Here is a 17,575-nt window from a genome sequence, read left to right as displayed (position 1 = left end):
GGTCTTGTTTTTATGCCTGGTAGCATCTGATGCGACAAAATATCCTTCTCTGTTTATGGTCATGCCACTCCTGCAAATCCAGCTCAATTTAGCTTTGCTGCTGACATAGAATGACAGAAGTCATTTTTCCAGATGTCTGACTAACAAGTTTACATCTTACCTCTATGATATACAGATATATATATATATATATATATATATATATATATATATATATATTGCTGCATCTTTAGGAAGTCACAAAATCTAAGGGATTATTCAGGAAATATGGAAAGATGTTGTACATGGAAAGTACTTGAGACTATGAGTGTGTGTATGCTGAAGTGACCTTGAAACAGAGGGGAGGAGCATCTCCTCAAGTTGCTGTATTCCATTCGGTCACTCCCTGCCACCATCCTTATGTCTTCAGCTGTCTACTGCATATCCCTCCTCTTTAACCCTGTTAGGAGACAACTTAGGAGACACACATGTAACGTGCCTTTGGAGATTCAATTGATGTGTCACATTTCATAAAATCAGATATGTGATGTCTTTATACAATAATGACACTTAAGTTACATTCTTTAAAAGATTTACGCAACATATAACTCACCAATGCACCAACTTGTGCCGAAGTGTTAACTTTTGAGTAGGCTTCCACTGCACTACAAATGTGTATATGTTGATCCCAATGAAATGTGCTTAAACTTGTCCCCAATTAAGACTGATGGAGAGCATGTCAGAGAGAGAAAGACAGAGTGGCAAAAAAGATGTGTGTATGGTGTGTGTTTGTGTGTTTGTGTGTGCCTAGGTGGGTGGGTTAGATGGGGAGTGGGCAAACTCAATATCTTGTGAAATAAATCTGCCGCATACTGTAGTTGAATACTAACTACAAGAGAGTCAAATCTATCTGCTAAAACATTATGCACAAAAAGCCGAAACAGTAGGAACTTTAAAGTCCATTGTTTAATATGGTCTAAAACAGTGACATGTTAGCTCTATCTAAATTCAGTGCATTTTGAGAATGAAAGGCATTTGTTTTTGTCAAGGTATAGTGAACATAAAAAGACATTAAGCAAAAAGAACAAATGTCCTCAGTCCATCCATTTTGTCCATGTGTACAATGCTTTTTTTCTGGCAGATGTCTGTAGGAGAGTAAAAAAGAGTTAACTAAACTTGTTTTGTCTATTATTCATCAGCTTTAACCTAAATGTTGTGGAGTTCATAAAAACTCACCTCTTAAATTTATGCCTCAGCGCCCTCAAACATCTTCTTTCTGTCCTTCTTGTCCTCAACGTTCTGGCGCCAGTCACCAACCTCTGCACTCTATACATTTCACATATCATTAATTTGTGTGTGTGTGTGTGTGTGTATGTATGTGTGTGTGTGTGTGTGTGTGTGTGTGTGTGTGCTGTATGAACCCAGAACACTCACCTCCTGCTTGACCTCCTTCTTCACCTGCTTCAGGTTGGACCTCAAGTCCATGGTAACCTTGTGCTTGGAGCCCAGCAGAGCCTGAAGCATCTGATCGGCAGACATACGTACTTTCTTCAGAGCTGGCTTCTTCATGCCCTTCATCTCTGTTACTTTGAACTTCAGGTCATCAATCTGAGGATGCAATGCAAACAGATATTTTTTGCCAAACAGAAATAGAAACAATTTCTTTTTAATGTTTTTACAAAATTATCTCATTCATTCCCTTCTGCAACTAATATTAACATATGCAATTAATATTTTACTTGCTGCTGTAAAACAAACTTTTGAGGGTATCTATGCAGTATCGGGGTCAAGGATGATTTAGAAGAATTGGCCTATAAAGATATAAAGCTTATGAAACCTCTAAACTGTAATTTAGGTGTTGATTGTAAAGTCATGACACATGAAACCTAACACCTAACCCTAACCCTAATCCTAACCTCTAACCCCAATAACCGAATCACCTCTTTTTGTCCCTTTGTTGCTTTGGCATCTGCGTCGTATCTCTCCTCATCCACTTTGTCAATCTTGCTGTGGAGTTCTTTAATCAGTTTCTGAAGAGCATTACAGACAACATGAAAAAAATACATACCGGTAATACATGATCAAAAAGATACATACTACATGACATGCATCAAGATAATCAATATACTGAAGCTATGTTGTGAAAAATCCCAAGCAGTCAAAATGTCCCCTTACCTGCAGTCCCTCCACATCACTAGGCAATGAGGGTTCTGGGCATTGCTCATTCAGGTAGGCCTCTTTTGCAACCTTCAAATCAGCCACTTCTTTGTCAATCCGATCTGAAGCGATTTGAAGCATCAGACTCTTGAGAGAGAGAACAGAATCAGTAAGAAGTGTAAGATTGTGACCACTAATTAACAAAAACAAAATCATTGTGTAATGTCTATAACAGTATTGATGATGATACAGATAGATAGATAGATAGATAGATAGATAGATAGATAGATAGATAGATAGATAGATAGATAGATAGATAGATAGATAGATAGATAGATAGATAGATAGATAGATAGATAGATAGATAGATAGATAGATAGATAGATAGATAGATAGATAGATAGATAGATACATACATTACATACATACATACATACATACATACATACATACATACATACATACATACATACATACATACATACATACATACATAGATAGATACATAGATAGATACTTTATTGATCCCCAGGGGAAATTCAAGAGGTTATGATGAAAAAGAAAAATGATCACAGTAAGACCAACCATTTTCAACCATGACACGTATTGCAATTATACAGTGAAAGCATTGTGAATAAGCATTACTGTATACCTGTGTGTGCATGTACTTGTGTATTTCTTGTGTCTTTGGTCTGTATGCAGAAGAGTATCCTTGAATGGTTAGAATTCAATGGGAGCCTATCTAGAGACCTTTTGTTTATTCCCAGGTGTGATTCTTTCTCTGTGGGGGGCTTTCACACTTTCATCCTGACTGAGTTTCCAGATAAATGTGGTAGTAAAAAAATTGCTATCAACAGTTTCATCATTTGAAGACATTAAAGGCCAAAGAAAATAGATGGGTCTTTAAATTTGATTTAAAGCTACTGATAGTGGTACAGGACTTAATTTCTATAGGGAGATTTTTCCAGAGTCAAGGGGCAGCAACAGAAAAAGCCCTATCGCCGTTCGTTTTTAGGATTGCATTGGGGACTGAAAGAAGATGTTGCGAGGAAGACCTTAGTGGCCTAGAAGGACAGTAGGGACTTAAAAGGTCACAGATATACTGTACTGTGGTGCCATCCCATTTAGGGCTTTCTAAAGAATAATAAGAAGAAGAAAATAAGAAGAAAATCCCTTGTAACTCATCTTAAACTGATGTAGAATGTAGTTAAGTAGAGTGTATTTTAGCTTCTATAACCTATTTATGGTTTTTAACTCTTTTGCTCGCTCAGTGTTTTAAGCCCCCACCATCGACTTCAAGGCAGCGCTGTTACCATTGACTTCAAGGCACCTAACCCTAACCCTGTGTAAGGGTCCTGTCGTGTTTTGTTTTCTCTGTTTAGGGTTTTCCTTCATGTCTGCTCCTCTTGTTTACTTTCTGTGTCCTGTTTCATGTGTTCCTTTGTTTGTTTTGCCATGTGTTTCTGTTCCCTGTGCCTGTGTCTCCACCCCTCACCTGATCTTGTTAGTCTGTTAGCTTAATTATGGTTTCCACCTGTCTCTTGTTTTACCTTGTTCATTGTCCACCTGTGCCCTGTTACCCCTGTGTATTTAATCCCTCTGTCTCCCCTCAGTCTTCGTCGGTTGTTAGTCAATGTGTGTTGTGTTACACATGGTTTGTTCAGTTGGGAATAAAGATTCTTGTAACTCTAAGATTGCCTTGCTGTACTTTGCCCTGCGTTTGGGTCAAGCCCTTGCAACCATGACACCCTGACCCTAACCCTAACCCTTGCCTAACCCAGGTGCCTTCCATGCAACGCTGCCTGGAAGACAACGTTGGGGGCTTAAAACACCAAGTAATCTTTTGCTCAGGCTGTAAATGCTCATGTATTTCAGGTTATCTGGTGAAACTGCCATGTGAGTATTAAATACAACTTGAACTTAATTTTCAGATTCTTACAGAAAATGAGGATTTACCTTCAGATGATGCTTGCGGCTGGATGTCATCTTTTTGCTAAGGTGTCATGCAAAATACATACCATAAAACAGAATTAATGACCGCACAAAACAAAACGGACATAATATCGTACTTGGGACAAATACATACCATAAAACAGAATTAATGACCGCACAAAACAAAACTGGCATAATATCATACTTGGGACAAATACATACCATAAAACAGAATTAATGACCGCACAAAACAAAACGGACATAATATCATACTTGGGACAAATACATACCATAAAACAGAATTAATGACCGCACAAAACAAAACGGACATAATATCATACTTGGGACAAATACTTACTCGGCCATCTTTGCTTTTGTTTGTTCTTTTTTTTATCTGTGATGGAATGAAAGACAAAATCCCTTTACATTTTCTACAAAATAGATCAGTTATTTAAATTTAAAGAAGACAGTAACAAATAATGACTTCTGACATGAGGATATATTTGAAATATACATGTAAAGAATACTGTGAATAAATAATTGCTGGTCAGATATTACTACATGCTGAAACAAATGCAACAATGCAATGCAACCTAAAAAAAATGTCAATTGCTTTAAGATGTATTTACTCCAGTAGATTGGAATACCATATGTCAGCAGTGGAGCGAGTGAATTGAGTGCCAAACTGCATGTCAATTTTAATGGTGGTGGAAGATATAACATTACAATATTGTTTAGTCCTGAATGAAATATTGCAGGTTTCTCAGCAATGGATACACCCCCATGCATGCAATACTTCTACATAGGATTCCATTTTGGTTGGATGCCAAAGAGTATCATGCTTCATTTAGCCTCATTAGGTTTGGGTTGGGTATCTAAACCTATAAATCTCAGCTGGTACAGAAAGCAGGAACACTAGTTAAATATAGTGTGTGGGTTTCACTACCAAGGTAACGGGCACATGACCCAAAACTTCTGGAAAAGTCTGGACATGACACTAGGGAACTGGTCCAAATGTCTCACATAATCAAAATAAGTGGGTGACACAGGTGTCTCCTTCAAGTGTATCTTAGAGAATTTCTCATACACATTTTTCAGTGCATTTATCAGACACTATTTCACTGAACTATCCCTTCAGTAACACTGCATGATTTCATAATGATTTTTATTTAGAGTTAAAAATAAACTGACTGGAATAACAAATTACATATAACAAGATACTGTGCATGCTGCAGATTTTGTGTACTCTTTGTGGAAATATATCCTTATTTTATTATGGTTATGATCATCTTATCTGATTTGTCATATCAAGATATCAAAAGCAAATAATAATTTCATCACTATTTTCTGAAACGCCAAATAATTTAGCGATCAATTCCTTTAGCACTACTGCACAAAGATACACTATAGAGGAGGAATTCGAAAGACAATCAGCAGAGTGTGCATATTGAGCATGCATATTGTATTTGAAGGGGAAAAGGCAGGAAAAAATAACTCTCACCTGAGAAGAAATCTGGACTGGAAGAGGAGCGCTCTTGGACAGGGGGAGGGAGAGCAAATCTGTCACTGGCACTGACAGCAGCAAGTGAGTGGTGAGGTCCAGTATTTAAGGCTGGCAGCATCCAATACCACAGGCTATCCCCTCCTCTTTGAGATTCTTGCCAATGTCCAGTAATCCTCTTAAAATAGAAGAATATCCATATTTTGACAAGACTTTAAAGGAACACTAAGCTACGCTAACTGGGGTAAACCCACCTCCAATGATTTATGAAGCAAGGTTAACTTTGTCAGAAGGGGTTATTGCACACAAACAAAAGGGAACGGTATGTATTGTCTTACCTAATTCTGGGGTAGACAGCATGTACGCTAATTTCCCAAATAGTTGACATGTTCCTTTAAGCAAGAGACACAGAGTGAATACATTTTCTATAACTAATTTCTACTTCCAATGACTAGTCACACAACAGATTCATTTTTAGATCTTTATAATGTACTGTAACATAATATCAAGACATCAGTAATAAATTATATTACTGTCAGGAGATGATAGGCTAGACCTGCTCAAAATCCAAACCTAAAAGCTGGTGGGCAGAACATTAATGTTAATATGTGTGTGTGTGTGTGTGTGTGTGTGTGTGTGTGTGTGTGTGTGTGTGTGTGTGTGTGTGTGTGTGTGTGTGTGAGAGAGAGAGAGAGAAAGAGAAAGAGCACAATTTAATGTATTTATATCTATTTAGGACATTTTTTATTTTGACTGGATATGCATAACAGCAGAAGGGTGAGCATGTGTCTAGACGTCTGCTTTCCATTCTTTCTACGTTATAAACTGTTGTTATCAAATTAAATTTATACACAACTGAACATGTCAGGATTTCGCAGGAGGACCCAAGTGCAAGACTCGACAAAGGCAGGTGTACAGTCAAACTATTCATTTGTTTGTAGATCCACACAAGAAGCAAAAAGTAAACGCTGAAGACAGGCTGATGAATCCAAGAAGATGGACAAGAGAAGGCACAATCCAAACAATGGGCCAAATTCAAAAACAGAACACAAAAACTAACACTTACAGACTTCACTTTCAACTTACACAGCCAGAGAGATGAACCAACAAACAGGACAGCGAAACAGAGGGGTTATAAATACACAGGCCAAGGAACAGATCGACAGATAACTGGACAAGACCAACAAAACAATATGGGGAACAGGAGCAGAAAATGGAAGGAAAACTAACAGAAGTGCAGACCAAAGAAGGAAAGCGCTGGAGACAGTCACCTGAGCAGACAGGTACAACACTGAGCACCTGGGGAACAGTACACAACAAACACAGGACGATATACAGAATGGCCACCGGGGTGGCACAAAGACAGTCCAGGCCAGATCTTGTGATCATTCCAGGCAGGGTCCTGACAGAGCAAATCAGTAACCACTTAATTAACGTAATTAACTCATGCAAACTGAGAAAAGCTTATTACACTGCAATAGGGCTGCAACAATTAATCGAATAATCAATTAGTTGCCAAAATTAGTCATATAATACTTATGATTTAGTATTTTCTGTTTCTATTTATATTCCAACACGTTCGTATTCAACTGTAATCAGACTCCATGTCCCATGAAAATGGGACAGACTATCTACCTTGACCCCAATTTAACCAGTCACCACTACCAAAGTGCAGCAGAAGCAAAGTGTGTGTGTGTGTGTGTGTGTGTGTGTGTGTGTGTGTGTGTGTGTGTGTGTGCACGCGTGTGTGTGTGTGTGTGTGTGTGTGTTTGTGTACTGTACATGTATGTGTGTCTACATGTGTGTGTGTGTGTGTGTGTGTGTGTGTGTTTGTGTGTGTGTGATTGATTTGCAGCTTGTCAAAAGGCAGAAAGACAAAACACAGAACACACCTAACAAACAACTAAACAACTAACAGCACAGGACCAGGTGCCATCAGCAACAGGCTGTGGGTGAAGTCTTTTGTGGTTTTGGACGTTTACCTGCAATACCCACTGTGACCAGAGGGAGGAGTGCTTTCCCATGTTCCTGACTTACTTTCTTCCTCTCCTTCCTTCTGTCCTATCCCTAGCTCCTCTCCTGGCCCACCCTCCATGGCCTTCTGCCCTGTGCCATCCTCTCTGAGCCTGTAAAAACAAAGCTTTAGCACCGACTTGTGAACATTTTTCAAAACATTGACTGAAAAAGAAGTAACGTTACCAGAGAATTCACACCGACATTACTTTTGGTGTGAATTCTTTATACTCACCAAAAGTAACAGAAACTAGTGAATTTCTGCAAGAGTTACACCCGAATCACCATTGTCACCAAAGTCATAGGGTAAGGGAGGGGGGAAAAAGTAATCTAAAAAAGACGAAAGATGCATAATATGCATATCCTCTGTCTGACCTGATGTCATTGATAGATTTGATCTAACTGAGAGTCCATTTAGTGTTGCATTCAATATCAATCATAAAGCAGTTAATTATTATTAACACTCTAATGTTATTTAAGAAATGCTTGCACAGTCACACCATTCTCTCAACCTTAAGCTTATGTGTGTGAGCAATAAAAATTTTTTCCTTTGCATTTTATCTCTAACTCTGCAAAATGGCATACCCACTTCATGACACAAAAAAGCCAAGTGACAAGGAAAGAGTGGAAACCTTCAGGATGTTTATTAAACCACACAGCGCAAACAGTGCAGTGACACAGTAAGCAGTCTTGCAGACATGGACATGAAGCTGTATGCCTTATGTCAGTGGGCCCCAAACTTTTTCTTCCGAGGGCCAGCTTACTATGCCTGGCTCTAAGAGAGGGCCAGAGACTCGGAGTATATCAGTAACCATAAATAGCTTAGTGCTGTGAACAACAGCAGTCTACCTTAGTCGAATATTCCATTACATTTAATCTATAGGCTATTGCAATTTAATACCATTGTTAGCTGTGTTTATATTGCCATCATGCCATATCAGTGTAAAACGTAACTCAAATTAAATAATACTAATAAAAAGACTTTTGCATTCCCAAAAGTATATTTTATTAAAAATGGGTGAACTCTGAACTCTGAAAATGTAAATTTCTCAAACTATGAGAATTTTATGAAGCGCTGAAGTGGTCTGAAATGACCACCATTCTAACTTTCACTCACCTGAACTTGTGACCTCTTTGTAGGCCTATATATGAACATTTGAACGAGTGAATACAAAATAGAAATAATTATCCCAGAAAGTCCCAGAAATATGACTTGAATAGAAGTTAGTTAGTTATTAACAATTAATTGATAAACTTTTACAATACTTTGAGCACTGATGCAGTCAGCATAGGCCTCTTACAATGTTTGCAGGTAGTCCTACATTTCATTCCGTTTTTGATGGCAAACGCGAAACAGCGCCAAAATAACCACAAGTGGACAAAAAGAGTATTACATGTGTACATGACTCGCCATAGAGAATGAATGGGGGAAATTGCGGAGGTTATAGTTTGACAATGTCGTACCCCTGTGCGGGCCGGTTGCTATATACCACGGACATGTTTTGGGGGGCCACCCAAAATGAGGTGGCGGGCCGTAGTTTGGGGACCACTGCCTTATGTACTGCAGAGTTATGCTACATTCCCGACTGTCTTTAAGCCACCATAACAAGCACCAAAGCAGGCTGACTAGGTTTATGCCTGGTCTCTCTCGACCATCTTCTTCCTGTAATCCATGCCAGCCTTGTCCTCCTTGTCTTTTTTATGCCAGTAACCAATCGTCTCCTTGTCCTTCAAAAGATAAAAGGAAAGTGCTTATGACCACAGAGGAGTGTTTGGTTAATGGAAAAGATATGAAATATGTCCCTTGTGCTGGAACATGTTATGTCATGCTTCAATTAAATATGTTCAACTCTCCTATGGTTCTAGTATTCAACAGTACTTTTTGTATGAAGGTTAACTCGTCAGTTGGAAATCTCTGCTCACCTCTTCTTTGAGCTTCCTCGTCATCTGCTTCAGCTTGGCTCTCATAGGCCTATCCAAGGTGACCTTGTGATTGGAGCCCAGAATGACCTAAAGCGTTAGATCCAGCTTCCAGCTCTTCGGTTGTGTAATTACATCGTCAGGTCCTCTATCTGAAACTGGGAAACAGACACAGAAAACATACACTCCAATCCAGGGTGGAAAGACAGAGCCATTGGTGTGCACTTTTAAAAGCAAGTATAAACTAATGAAGTATCAACTAAATATCTGTTGAACATTTTCCAACATAGCTTGCAATGGCATATCTCTCCCCATTATTTTAGTTTTTGCATTAAGCATCTTACAGTTAAAAGTAAAAGTATGTTAACGGTTAAAAGTAAAAAGGCAGGTTAAATCGGGGTACTCTGAGGGCCCTATCTTGGCGATCTGAAAGGTCTGGTCAAAGGCACAAAGTTTAAAAACATTAAAGGCGGCCAGTCCAGATTCACAAATTTAATGGCGTTATTTTGTGATCAAACGCTGCGGGCAAAGGAGTTGTTCTTATGTTTCTTAATCAGTCATGGGTGTGTTTTGGGCATAAAATCCTTTAAACCAATGAGAATGACATCTGTTATTCCCTTTAACAGCAAGCGGGCAACTTCAAACAGCGCATCTGTGTTTAGAAAGTCAGCACTGCATTTGAAGAAATCATGTATGGAATACAACCTTGCTTTGCTAAAACCTGTTTGTGATTAGCAAAGTATAGCCTTCATGCATCTGCACTCGCCTATTATTTGAACTCATAGGCAAAGTGAAACTAACTTGACTGACGCACAGACAAAGTGAGACCAACTTCACCGTGGTCTCATAGTCAACGACAAAACAGTTCTATACTTGCACTGACTGACAAGGGGTTAGCATCTAAAACATAGCCTGAAAAAGGCAACACTGACTCCAGTGTTGCCTTTTTCAGGCTATGTTTTTAGAATGTTTATTATCATTTTAGAATGTTTTTAATGTTCGAATGACTGAATAAAAATCCTAAAGATATTTATCCTACAGAGGAGTTGCTGCTCTCAGTCAGTGGCGTAATGATTTTTAGAGGGTAGGCTATAAGATATTCTAACATTATTGGGGTAAGTGTTGCTTTTTTCAGGCTATGTTTTCGATGGTAACCCCTTGTCAGTCAATAATGAAAGTACTTAACTGTGTAGAACTTGTTTGTTGTTGACTATGAGACCACAGTGAAGTTAGTTTCACTTTGGCTATGCGTTCAAATAATAGACAAGTGCAGATGCGTGTAGGCTGCTAGTCCCAAACAGGTTTTAGTAAAGCATGGTTTAGTGGAATACCTGTTCTCTCACGTGCAAGCAGATTCGTGCAAATGTGCCGCTGACAAAATTCGCCTTATTCGCCCAGCAGCCAGAACGAGGCTAATGGGTACACTTGCCATTACACCTCAGTCCAGCAGATGGTGGTGGTAATGCACTCCATTTGCAAACTGCCAAAAAGAAAAAAGCTCACCGAAAAAGGGGAAGGGTTCACTGGCATTAGAGCCCATTTACGGAGAGCCGGATCACTCCCGATTAACTCCATTGTACCTGCAATCTGTTGCAGTTCCACTAGGGGGGGTTCACGAATAAGTGCAAAAACAATGGGGGTATATGGAGCTAGACGGCTAAATTTGTCTCGTACACCTGGTTGTCGTTGAAAAATCGAAGATTTGATTGTGGTTTCTGCAAGCTCCCTATGGATTATAGGTCAAAAGTCGAATGAACGAGTACTTAGGTCCTTTCTATTTCTTACAGATTGGGTCGTTGTTGCCCACAACACACTAGCTTTCTGCTAATGAATGACGTCATTGACACATTTGAAAGGCTTTTTAGAACAAATAAGTGACTCAAAAAATATAATACTCAGCGGTGTGTATTTTCTCTGTCCCCTCTTTTGCATGTAACATTCAAATTTCTGGGCAAAAAATTATATCCCGAGAAAAGTGGATTTGAGGGGTACAGCTCCATAGACCTCCATCATGTGGAACCAGAAAAGGAACTGCAACCAGTTCAGAAACCGGAAGTTTCCCGAGAGTGGCGGTTCTCCCCTTATTAGACATTCTCTGCTGGCATACCAAAGATTGTTAAGGCGGAGCAAGATACTTCGTCGTAGTTCATGTCTATGGGCGCGAAATGGGGATCGAATCCTGTCTGCATAAAGAGGCGTGTCGATGACGTATTGACGAGCGTAAGTTGCAACCGGCCAACAGCAGCGGCAGAAATAACCGGCGCACACCTGATATAAGGTTGATTTTCTCCAGACTGGATTGCTCAAAAATGCTAAAAATGTACCTGAAATGTTCAGAAGGGTTTGAGGATCATGAAAATGTGCCCGAAATTCACATTCCTAACTCTATAGAACCAAGACCTTAGCATATGTGGTGAAATTCTGAGCTATGTCCATAGACTTCAATGGAGCAGTCGCTGCCTCTGCTCTGCATAAAGGGGGATTTTGACCCCCCCCCCCCTCGTGCGATCCGGGTTCCCGGAAGTGGCTCCTGATGAAATATCTTGCTCCGCCTTAACAATTTTTGGGCATACTATGTCCAGAGCCCGTCTACGGAGAGCCTGGCCACTCCGTATTAAGTCCCATTGTACCGAATTTTGGTTGCAGTTCCACCAGAGTTCCACTGGGGGCGATCGCCATGAGTGCAGAATGAATGGGAGTCAATGGAGCTAGACAGCTAAATTGGTCTCTTTCACCTGATTGTCGTTGACAAATCTCAGATTTGATTGTACTTTGTATAACTTCAACATGGGTTATAGGTCAAAAGTTGAATGAACGAGTACTTATGTCCTTTTGATTTCTTACAGGTTGGGTCGTTGTTGCACATAACACGCTAGCATTGTGCTAATGAATGACGTCATTGACACATTTGAAAGGCTTTTTAGAACAATTAAGTGACTTTAAAAAATATAATACTCAACCAAGTGTATTTTCTTTGCCTCCCCTTTCGAATGCAATACTCAAATTACTTGGAAAAAAATTATATCCCAAGAAAAGTGGATTTTGAGGGGTACAGCTCCATAGACCTCCATGCATTCTGCACTCGTGGACGAGCGCCCTCATGTGGAACCACAGAAGGAACTGCAACCAGTTCAGAAACTGGAAGTTTTCCGAGAGTGGCAGTTCTCCCCGTATTAGACATTCTCTGCTAATACGATGCAAGTTGCGCTGCTTGCTGTTAAAGGGACGTTACACCCATGACTGATTACAGTTTTTTCTGAATGCTTAAGCACATTTTTTGTAACTATGGCTTTTTTTTGCAAAACTCTACACACAAATGGCAAAACCTCTCACCCAATCAGCAAAACATTGTAGTTCTCTTGCAAAAGCTAACACACCTTGCTTAACTCTTCACACCTTCGTAAAAATGGTGTTTTCGTATCTAACAGTAAACACAAGCCATCACAATAAGCACACAATGTGCCAACAACACACTGATGGTACATTGTACCATTGTACATTACCTGTGGCTTATTTATAGTGCTTAGAACTAGAACATAGAACTAATTATCTAAAACAGTTTTCACATGAGAAAGTGTGCCAGAGAGTTGGCAAAATAGTGTAAATAATAGCCATTGTGCCTACAGTTGTGCAAAGTGTGTGTTACAAAATTGCAAACTGAGTGCAAAGCAGTGTTTGTGCTTTTAGTTTTGCGAACTCAGTGAGTGGTTTTGTCATTTGTGTGTAGAGTTTTGCAAAAAAAGCCATAGTTACAAAAAATGTGTTTAAGCATTCAGAAAAAACTGTAAGAAACATAAGAACAACCTGTTTGCACCAAGCGGCCAACGTTTGATAACAAAACCACCCCGAATGTGGACTGGACACACCCCTAAATGTATTTAAGTTTTTCGCTACTGCGTTTTAGATCGTCAAAATAGGGCCCAAAGTTTATTAAGGCTCACTAGACTAGTGATAATGGTTTACTAGCTAGGCAAAACAGTAAAGCAAAATGATTGATATGTGAACTAGAATTCACCTGCAGTTATCCAGCCCAGGGTAGCACCGCTTCCCTCCATGTGAATTTTCCCCTCTATACAGTACAAAAAGCATTAACAGATATAGCACATAGTTATGCAGGCCTTGAATGGCCAGCTCTAGGTTATTCAAAAATAACAGAACTAGTGGACACATTCTAGCATGTGTTTCAGCCATAGATTTTTTCTTCAAAATTGCTTGGTGTATTTTTTCTTTTAGAATGTGGGTCATTCAGTACTAAGTAATAACAACAATCTCAATAACAAAAGAGTGTGATCTTGCTCACCTTCACGATTTAAAGGCCAATTAATAAAAACAAATCAAACATGCATCAGCCAACCTATTTCAATGATTGCACAGATCAAAGTCCGATCCGACACCCAGAGTTCTTCTGTACCACAATTAACAGCATTATCAAATGTTGTATCACATCAACAAGGCGGAATTGTTTTATCATGAGGAAATAAGGCACTACCAACGTGATGTATAATGTAAAAGGAAAATCAAAACCACCTGAGAAAAAAATATGGCAATGTATGCACGCTTAGTTATGAACAATTTTGTCAAAAACAACAAATACTTCTTGATTAAATTTGCATAACCCTTTAACTGGCACACCATGATAAAAGTGATGATTTTTTTATATGAACCTCTACCAAACGGTTGAGGTGCCAGTTTATGGTAAAAGTCAGTTATCTGACTTTGGCATGAGATTATTGTGTTTTACTGAAAGAAAAAAAACAAATTCCCAGAAAAAGTGGTATTATCTTGTAGCCCTGGTCCCAGAGTTTAAGAAAAATCATGTCAAAAAGAAATTAACTCATTCCCACTGTACCTGCAGTCCACTTTAGTAGTAAAATAAATTTCCCATTGAAATAAATGGGATTTTATGAATTTAGGTGAAGAAAGTGTACACAATACATTTTGGTCTGTACCATGAAGAGAAAACTGATTCAACTATATAAACCATATATTTTCTGAAAGCTTAGACCCTCAGGACGTGATCTAACACTACATGAGACATGTCCCACCCTCCTCATTAGTATGCAGCCCATGCATAACACATTGGGTATTTGTAAATTAAGCGTATGGCTGACACATTTTGGGCTGTATCATGGAGGACAAACTAATTAAACCACCTAAACCATACATTGTCTGAAAGCATATACCCTCAAGATGTGAACTGACATGGGTTTTGATATTTGTCACCCTCCTCATAACATGATAGCCCAAAACCGTATTAGCCATATACACTATTGACCAATACCCAATCTTTAATGCATGGGCAGCATACTAATGAGGAGGGTGGGACATGTCTCATGTCATGTTTGATTGCATCCTGAGGGTCTAAGCTTTCAGAAAATATGTGATTTATATAGTTGAATTAGTTTCCCCTTCATGGTATAGACCAAAATGATGAGAAGGTGTGGCCTTCGACATTACAGAGGTACTGAGCTAATATTTTGTGCTTAACATGTAGTACACAAATGGTAGATATGGCTCCATATGTTTAAACTCAAAACATTTGGATTTTTTGGTATGGTGTCTTAAAGTGTGCTCTACCAAACGGTTGAGCAGACAGTTTTAAGCAGGAAATACCAGTAACTCAAAATGTTTGCATTAAGTTACTTATTGTCGACTATTAATTTCACAATATATTGTGTATACAGATTATCTGAATAATTCACTGAAGTCTTACAGCTTAATCATTGACAAGATTCCACATTCCTCTTCACATCAAAATAATTTCAAATGAATCAAGCAACTGACTGATACATTTGCTTCGATGTAAAAAATGTTATCAAGACCTGACTGACATGGTAGAACAAGTCACAGCAAATAGCACTTACTCGTCCATCCTGACCTGTTGATTATCGTAGACCCTATGAAAATAAAGGAAACTGTCAGTAATCATAACTAGAATGTGTTTACAAAGGTGAAGTAGCTAACTGTATAGAATCCATCTGAAACTACCCGTTGAATTTTACTGCAAAATGGACTGAACAATTTGATTCTTTCAGGAGCAGACAGCGATCCTGACCACATTCCAAATAAAATAATTTTCAAAAGTAAAAATCGACCCTAACTATGGCGGATACCTCAGCAGTTGCTATTTAAGGATGCCTCTTATGATACGCTTGTTTTCAGTAGGTCATTTATAACCCTTCAGCATGTACTACCAAACATGCCATTTGAGATATCATAGACATGGTTCTCAAACGGAGCGAGTTATAAATAAAAACAAATCAATGATGAATGGAACGTAAACTCTGAATGTATATTATTACCCATGTGTTCATATTCAGACTAAAATTAATTAAGTTATAAAACCAAAGATAATTATTTTCAGACTTGGATTGGATTTTTATTCCAATTTTAAACAATGAGGTGCTAATGAGGAACTCTCTGTTTGTCTTATTCATCGTCTAATGAATAGTTTCCACCCCACCTATTGCCTTATTAGCCGGTGTATCGAATGGTGGCATGAAGGCTGCTATGGTGCTTCAATGATTTAACCGTATTTATGAGCAATAGACAATGTTAAGTCACATTTAGGAAACAAATGTTTGTAATTGGAGCAGTGAACGTAAATCAATACAAATACATGTACACTGACACACTGTCAAATTAAGAAGGATCCCAGCTCCAAATGAAAGGCTTGAAGACAGGTTAGGTTTCAGGAAAGACACGTCACCAGGTCATATATTAAGACTCTACCAAGGACCCCTTATAGTGCTGGACTTCATCCTAAAGCAATCTTCGCCTAACCTGACAAAGATTTGTGTCATATTCTAGGTGTTATTTGTGCCTATTTCATAAATCTGGGAGTTTATAAAAATCCCTTGCAATTACTTAAATGACACAATATGTCTTCAATTCTTAATTGCACACTACACTAAAGTCAACATTCTAGTTTTTAACTTTACTGAGATTATTAGTATTAACTAAACTCACAAATGCTAAAGATGAACACTTGCATTTCTTGTGAAAGGGCACAGTAATAAGTTAATGTCGGCACTTGTTCAGAAATGCATACAAAAAAATAATAATGTATTAATTTTTACAAACAATAATAATGTATTCATCTTTACAAACAATAATGATGTATTAATTTTTAAAAACAATAATAATGTATTCATTTTAACATTCAAAGCTTACATACTTGTTGGGTAAACAGTGCATCATCAGTTGGAACTGGAGCTAAGGCTTCCCGTTGTGGCAGAACACCAACCCCCAAGCATCTGAGAACAGTTGTGAACATTCATGAGTATCACTGAAGGACATCATCTGGGTGTAATGTAGGCCACAAATCTTCCTGTACTGCATGATGCAGCATGATCCTTTATGATGAAGGCATGTTAAACATAACCATATGGACCCTTTCAAGAGTTCCATTATCAGCATCATAGTTGGCCCCACAAGGCTTCCGTTTTAACATTCCATATGTTATCTCAATGCAGAGGAAGTAGATTGGGGCCCAAATAGAACGTTCAAGCATTGTTTTTGTTTACCTTGTTGAAAGGGTCTATACAGTATATATTTTCCACATGGGTGGTGTTCATTTGGATGGGAGCTTCTCTCCCGGCCTGAGAGAGATGGAGTACTAGGAATGAAAAGGAATCCACCAATAGAAAGTGAGAAGAATAAAAATAATCCACTACAGTATAATCCCATTGATTTCCAGAGTTGTTGTGGAATTGGCTGAATTGATCTCCACCATTAACAGAGGCCGGCAAGCAGTGGTGCTCAGTCGAGACTCCACGGACGTCTGAGGCACTACTAGAGTTTTAATGACATTGTGTGATGGCTCAGCGAAACTCTCCATTTCTCTTTATGGAATTGGCCTCTTGCTCAGACCAATGGATCAACGAGTTCCTGAAACTTGACCCACAGATAGCCCTCCCTGCTCCCTCCTTATAAATAACCATAAATAACCTACCCTTCAAGATTGTTAGTCTTGTTTTATTGCATATTTATTTAGTGGTCTTCCTCATGACAGGATCGATTACACATACAAAAGCAGTTGAATGTTACTTTCACTAGAGGTTATGTTTGTAT

At 38.7% G+C, this 17,575-nt stretch overlaps 1 protein-coding gene across 1 annotated transcript; it reads right to left on the bottom strand.

Moving 5' to 3' along the window:
- Nucleotides 1-926: 926 nt before the first annotated feature.
- Nucleotides 927-5,687, bottom strand: LOC121723481 (troponin I, fast skeletal muscle-like). Its single transcript, XM_042109206.1, has 8 exons — nucleotides 5,570-5,687; nucleotides 4,427-4,462; nucleotides 4,093-4,129; nucleotides 2,155-2,283; nucleotides 1,920-2,009; nucleotides 1,414-1,587; nucleotides 1,216-1,305; nucleotides 927-1,124 (listed from the first exon to the last, which is right to left on the bottom strand). Exons 2-7 carry the CDS (start codon nucleotides 4,432-4,434, stop codon nucleotides 1,225-1,227), a joined length of 519 nt encoding a protein of 172 aa, XP_041965140.1. The 5' UTR covers nucleotides 4,435-4,462; nucleotides 5,570-5,687; the 3' UTR covers nucleotides 927-1,124; nucleotides 1,216-1,224.
- Nucleotides 5,688-17,575: the final 11,888 nt, after the last annotated feature.

This window comes from Alosa sapidissima, chromosome 11, assembly GCF_018492685.1.
Source record: "Alosa sapidissima isolate fAloSap1 chromosome 11, fAloSap1.pri, whole genome shotgun sequence".
In the NCBI taxonomy this organism is placed as follows: domain Eukaryota; kingdom Metazoa; phylum Chordata; class Actinopteri; order Clupeiformes; family Clupeidae; genus Alosa; species Alosa sapidissima.
This window is presented reverse-complemented; position numbering and strand designations above follow the sequence as displayed.

Coding starts and splice junctions, on each gene's coding strand:
- LOC121723481 (XM_042109206.1), bottom strand. Junction 1,588..1,919: donor CAACAAAGGGACAAAAAGAG/GTGATTCGGTTA, acceptor TTGCATCCTCAG/ATTGATGACCTGAAGTTCAA. Junction 1,306..1,413: donor AGAAGGAGGTCAAGCAGGAG/GTGAGTGTTCTG, acceptor TGAAATGTATAG/AGTGCAGAGGTTGGTGACTG.